Raw genomic sequence first — 6,484 nt, 5'->3', positions numbered from 1 at the left:
AAGAAATCATGTAAAAAAATAACATATTATATTTTACAATATATTTATCTTATTAATTTAAATAATTGTATCAAAATCGAAATAACCGACCGAAATAATCGAACAATTTCGGTAGAAAACCGAACCGAAGAAAAATCGTTCGGATATCAGATTATATATTTGTAAAACCAAAAACCAAAAAACTGAAATAAAAAAAACCAAAAATCGAATCGAACCGACCGATGAACACCCCTATTTATAAGTCTTCATTCTCTTTTTTTTTTCCTGCAACACACATTCTATAGGATAACGATTCTTGACGAAGTGGGTGAGTTTTAGTGGGCTCATAAAAATAAAAAAAATATAATNCTTACATGCAACAGTATCATTGATCTCTGCGATGAAGTATCTTTGATTGGTAGTATCCTGGAGCTGAATATAAGCGGAAATCCAATCAAGAAAGAGGTTTGTTTTTTCTTTTAAGTGGTCCCTTGTAGACCCATTTCTTTAAAATTTATGCCCTTGGAGAATTTCTTTGTAACTTCTCTATTAACATAGCTTAAAAATTTGAGAGTTGTGTTCTGAATGTAAAAGTTGAGGTTAGACTTGTGCAATTCTTGAAATTTCAAGTTAAAAGTTACTTCTTAGATATTTGAGGTGCTATACAATAAGAGATCCTTTTGATAACCTAATTTGTGACTTTGAATGTGATGATGCAAATCCAGGAAAGTTTTGTAATCATTAGGTGAGATTACAATTTTTATCCAAATTGCACTGCAGTTTTTGTAAGTCATATGGGTTATATCACACTTCTAAGATATTCGTTTTCATGAAGCTAAATCAAAGAATAAATGCAGGGTGGTGATGCATTGGCTTCTTTCCTTAGCAACCCACAATGTTGTTTAAGAGTTTTGGCAATCAGCAACTGTCAACTCAGCTTATTCGGTCTCCTTCACATACTACAAGCTCTGTCAGAGAATTGCTCCCTTGAAGAGCTCAACCTGACCAAAAATGTTAGTACACAGGAAATCCATTCTCTAACATACTTCATTGAACCAACAAAAGTATCATCACACCCTCCTGCACCTGAAAAAATCGAGGTCTTACCCCAAGAAACATGCGTCCTAGACACAATAGATAACCAGCTTGAAGTCGCTGACAGTGAAGATGATGAGCAAGTAGGAATAGAAACTACATTACCTGGTGTGGATGATAGTCATGCATGCTTGTCCCAAGATAGAGCTCGCCTTTCGGAAAACCAGCTCTTCCAAAAACTTGGGGCATCTATTAAGATGGCTTCTAATTTGCAACTGTTAGATCTTAGTCGCAATGGGTTCTCTAAAGAAGTCACAGATATGCTATTTTTGGCATGGTCATCAGGTGCTAGAACTAGTGTTGCTCAAAGACACATTGAGGAGGATATTGTTCATTTTTCAGTGCAGGGAATTAACTGCTGTGGCATTAAGTCTTGCTGCAGAAGAACTTGAGGCCTTCGATTTTTCAGGTTAATAATTTTGAAAGATATATACACTGGGATAAGAATAATCATTGTTTTAACATTCGTCATTTAATTGTAATTCGACACTTCTATTATAGCCAATGAATCTTAGGATGTTAGGTTAGATATTATGTTATTTTCAATTAAAACTTTTTTGGAGCACCTATTGCAAAGGTTTTGTAATATATGTAACTTTGGAAATGTGCTCCTCTATTTGTTTATTTAACTGGAATTACCTCTACTTTTCTTTAACACGGACACATATAATCTATCATGCAAATTAAACAAAAATGATCTATATAATATGATGTGTATTGGTGCGGTCCAAGAATAAAAAATACTAGCCTATAGTGTTGCAGTCTGGCAGAATCTTCCATCATTTTATTATTATTATTTTTTTAAAAAAATGTTTCAAGATTTCACAATCTTTTTAAATTTGTAGGAAGGAGTGTTTAAATTTGGATAAAACTGAAAAAACTGAAAATCTAAACCGAACAAATCGAACACTGAATCGAACTGAAAATCGAATTTTATTATTCGGATATAAATGTTAAAACTGAAATTTATTTGGTTCGGTTTTAGATATAATCTNATATAATATTGGGATGCTCAATCTACGAAATTTGTGAAGAATTGTTTGTGTCAATATGAGGGGGAGTTTACGTGACTGCACTCTTTTTCCCTTACTATGGTTTTTATCCCAATGGGTTTTTCCTAGTAATGTTTTTAACGAGGCAGTATAAAAACACGTAATGAAGACAATCATTATGATCATCATCACAAGGGGGAGTGTTGAAAAATAATATTTAAAATGTGTGTATTGAATATTTGAATGTTGAAAATTAGGTGTTGAATATTGAAATTTGTGTGTGATGATGAAGGTAATGATGTAATTTATTTTTGGATTATTTGTAAAAATTTTCTATAAATAGATATCTCATTTGTGAAGAAAATCATAATTGAGTTGAGAGAAAAATATTATAAAGTGTGTAGTGTGATAATTTTCAGAGTTTGAGTTTTTTACTTTTTACCGTAAATTTTTACTTTTTCACAACAATAACAATAATAAATAATTTTTTTTTTGTTGAAAATAAAGAAGATGGCTGTAATACATAAGTTACAGAAACCTACTGGCAATTAAATGACAAAATTAATTTTGATTTTCCATCAATATTTCTTGTCTTTAGATTTTTCATGAACCTCCCTTTCATCCAAGATATTCATCGAGCCTTGTTATCAGGGGGGAAAAAAACAAAACTGAAGTAGAAAAACACAAAAGGCGGCAGAAAAACAATCACAGATTGCTGAAGAATTGAAATCAGGGTGACTCTTTCCTTGTGTTCTTCTTACTGAATAATGGCTCTTTCAAACTCCTTTTGCCGCCCCATTACCACTTCAGCGCCACTCTGTTTTTTGAGACCTAAGGCCCCAGCGTTTGTGGGATTTCAGAGCTCTTGTTTTCATACAGTTATCAACTGTTGCTCTTCTGAAAAGGGTCCCAACTCAGACCCTGTGAATTTCAGGTATTCTCGTCCTTCATTGCTGTATCTTTTCTAGCTAATATATCTCTCTCGTGTTTGCTTTTGTTGGTGAATTTGTATACTCAAATGCGAGTGGTTTGGTCGGTTGTTTGTCAATTGTTGAATGGTGCTTGGGTGTTTCTCGGAATTGTGTTTCTGTATCGCAGATGCTGAGTCTTGTGATAGTGAGTTGTTATATGTTTTAGAATGCTTTGTTCCCCAAACAATTGAATAGTTGTATGTTATTGGAGAAGCAAACCGAATTCTGATCGTGAAGAAGCATTCACCGCATACTTTTAAAAATATCTTACTTTGGAACTCTCAATCATTCATTTCTTCTCAGCATAAAATATTTTTTTCGATTATGTCTTTAAAATTGTTGTTCGGAATAACATATATTGTGGGACATTGAATTTGAATGGCTTGCTTTGCACTCTGAGAAGAGGAATTGGAAGTTGACCTTAGCTAGTGGAAGCAATGTATATGTTGTTATGGAATAGCTCGTGTCCCCTACCAAGTCATGTCTCAACCGATTTCAGTTCAATGTGCTGTTTTCACGACGATGTACCATACTTTACCTTCATGTAAATTAATTCTTGAAAATGGCGCTCTGTTTTCTGGTTACATTCTAAATTAAAGAGGCAGATGGTCCCCTCCAGAATGTCTCATGTCTAACATATGGTGTATGACTACGTCCAGCCATTTACAAAATGACACAGACACTAATGTTTAATTCTTAATTTGCTTTAATAATGGTTCTTAAAGTGAAAGTCACATCGACTCGAGGTTTCATGATTTGTGTGGCAGGATATTCCCTTGGCCTTGGGCAATGCCCTTTCCCTCGATCATTCGTTGTCAGATATGACATGACATATTTATACTGGAAATTTTTAGTCATATTTCAAATTTTATGTGCGGATAATTTCTTCTATTATGATTTTTTTGGATATTGGCTCTCTTCAGTTTGTTCATCATCACAGTGTAGGTATACAAATGAAAATTATTTTCCTTCCGATTTGTTCACATCCTTCTTTTTTCACAGGCAAAAACAATTATCTTCAATGTCTATGCCTCCTTTTGGTGTAACGATGAATGATAGTAGCTCGTCCAAACCGTTATACAAATGGCAACGGGTGTTGCTTAAAGTAAGCGGGGAGGCACTTGCTGGCGATCAAACACAAACTATAGATCCAAAGGTTGGAATACTGTTGCAGATATAATTTAGTGTTTATTAGTGTACGTCCTCTATGCTTGTAAAAAACATACTTGTACAGATCACTGTGGCCATTGCAAAGGAAGTTGCATCTGTTACTCGGCTTGGGATTGAGGTACCTTTTATCTTTACACTTTCTGAGAGGGAAAAAAGTTCTTTTGTGAGCATAGCTGCTAGATAATGTAGCTAGAAATGCTTTCTGTATTGTCATTTAAGGCTATTTTGGCACTTGTCAGTTCTCTTCATGCAATGAACCATATAGGTAACTGCAAACGTGGTTTGAGTACGTTGCAGTTACCAAAAAGTTACAGATACTGACTTACTCATATTCTAGCTAAGACATGGGCTTTAAATTGCTCCTTTTCCGCACAGTACTGACTTGTATACAGAAATTCTTCAGGTGGCAATCGTGGTTGGCGGAGGAAATATCTTCCGGGGAGCCTCTTGGGCAGGGAGCAGTGGTCTTGATCGCTCATCTGCAGATTATATTGGGTGATTTCTTGTTGTTGCGTTGCTACATTTTTAACAAAATTTAATGTGATAGTTTTGATTGTGCAATACATTATGCTTTTCAGAAGTATTCACTTTTACCCCATCTCAATTAATGTGGTCCTCCAGTTTCTTGTTCGCACGTTAAAATTTAGTTTGATAATAGTTATTGATATTCAATCTTTGAAATACTTCGTAACATTTAATGTTTTTTAGAACTCATCAAAAACCTAATTTTCTATCATGGGTTAGCCAACTCAAAGAAAAATGGTTCCAAATTTAGCTATACAAATTGGCATGTAGCTGACCTTTTTAGTTGTGTATCTTATCGAACAGGTCTTTACAGATTAGGATGGTTTAATGTAACAATTATGTTTTAGCTTTACAGATTAGGATGGTTTATTGTAATATGATGGTTTAGCATTTCTCGTCTTGATGTTTAGGATGTTAGCAACTGTCATGAACGCGATATTTTTGCAATCAACAATGGAGAGCATGGGCATCCCAACAAGAGTTCAGACTGCATTTCGCATGTCAGAAGTCGCTGAGCCATACATAAGAAGAAGAGCTGTTCGGCATTTAGAGAAAGGAAGAGTTGTAATTTTTGCAGCTGGAACTGGGAATCCCTTCTTCACAACCGATACTGCTGCAGCACTTCGGTGTGCAGAGAGTGAGTCCATTTCTTCGACTTAGATTCTTATACTAATATGCTATTTATCACATGTTATAAAACCATAAATCGCTCTTAGTTTTCCTTCGCGCTGTGTATATATTCCAGTGCCATTAATTTTCTTTGTAGAGTCATGAATTCTTTTCTTCCTTATATAAAATTTCATATTATAAATGGGACATCGGAAACTGATGTTTAATTTCTGAATAATATGTGTAGTTAATGCGGAAGTGGTGCTGAAAGCTACCAATGTGGATGGAGTTTATGACGATGATCCTAGGTGTAATCAAAATGCACGACTACTAGATAACTTAACCTACCAAGATGTAACTTCAAAGGAACTGTCTGTAATGGACATGACTGCCATTACTTTGTGCCAAGAAAACAACATTCCTGGTAAGCCTTGAACCCCTCATGAACATCATATGTGGATTCAATTGTTTTAACCCCAATCCCTCCATTCCCCGAAACAGTAAAGGAAAGTAATATTGTGGTATTGCCTTTGATACTCTATATATATATATCTATCTATATATATTATTAGTATGCAAACCATGTCATTTTCTTGATTCTTTGTACTTTCTTAGAAAATGGTTTTTGGTCTCTCTGACGCAGTTGTAGTGTTTAACCTCAACAAATCGGGCAACATATCGAAAGCCATTAGGGGAGAGAAGGTGGGCACATTCATTGGAGGGACTCAGTGTACAACAGCAGCTAGGACTTGAAAGCATCAATTTTTGCTATTCCAGGGTTTCTTTTTAATAGTTTAAATTGGAGGATAAAACTTCAATCTTCTCGTATAAACAGTAGCTGGGTTGCATAGTCTTTTCTTTTCTTTTTATTTTTTTTAAGTCGAGGAGTTGGGGGCTTGAGGTTTTGGGATTCTCATGGATTACATTTTGTACCATGGTCTTCATTGAAAATATTATTACAAATTCAAATGCTGTGCACCTACCGATCGTATTTCGACATTGTACGATAAAATGACTATTATTCCAACAATATAGAGCACAGTACAAAATTTGGCAACCGACAAAGTTGCAGACAAATACCTTTCTGATAAAACTCCTTGCGCTAAAAGCCTGGGTAGTGTTCTATGTACATGCAATTAAATT

General features: G+C 34.8%; 2 protein-coding genes across 3 annotated transcripts in view; both read left to right on the top strand.

Moving 5' to 3' along the window:
- LOC140957858 (protein TONSOKU-like) overlaps positions 1–1,670 on the top strand; it is a 12,462-nt gene extending 10,792 nt beyond the window's left edge. The window contains exons 9-10 of the mRNA XM_073415259.1: positions 319–444; positions 837–1,670. Of these exons, the coding sequence (XP_073271360.1) occupies positions 319–444; positions 837–1,466 (756 nt within the window). The 3' untranslated portion in view covers positions 1,467–1,670. The remainder of the gene's footprint in view (positions 1–318; positions 445–836) is intronic.
- Positions 1,671–2,663: 993 nt separating this feature from the next.
- Positions 2,664–6,484, top strand: part of LOC140970926 (uridylate kinase PUMPKIN, chloroplastic-like) — a 24,815-nt gene continuing 20,994 nt past the window's right edge. Inside the window, exons 1-7 of one of the 2 annotated variants that reach the window (XM_073432922.1) lie at positions 2,664–3,000; positions 4,040–4,193; positions 4,272–4,325; positions 4,611–4,702; positions 5,143–5,369; positions 5,589–5,765; positions 5,985–6,105. In XM_073432922.1, the coding sequence (XP_073289023.1) occupies positions 2,834–3,000; positions 4,040–4,193; positions 4,272–4,325; positions 4,611–4,702; positions 5,143–5,369; positions 5,589–5,765; positions 5,985–6,094 (981 nt within the window). In that variant the 5' untranslated portion in view covers positions 2,664–2,833 and the 3' untranslated portion in view covers positions 6,095–6,105. Of the gene's footprint in view, positions 3,001–4,039; positions 4,194–4,271; positions 4,326–4,610; positions 4,703–5,142; positions 5,370–5,588; positions 5,766–5,984; positions 6,314–6,484 lie in introns of those variants that run through there. The other variant, XM_073432921.1, reaches the window with a different exon arrangement.

This window comes from Primulina huaijiensis, chromosome 2 (assembly GCF_012295235.1).
Source record: "Primulina huaijiensis isolate GDHJ02 chromosome 2, ASM1229523v2, whole genome shotgun sequence".
In the NCBI taxonomy this organism is placed as follows: Eukaryota; Viridiplantae; Streptophyta; class Magnoliopsida; order Lamiales; family Gesneriaceae; genus Primulina; species Primulina huaijiensis.
Note: the sequence above shows the minus strand (reverse complement) of the source record. Positions and strands in the feature narration are given on the sequence as shown.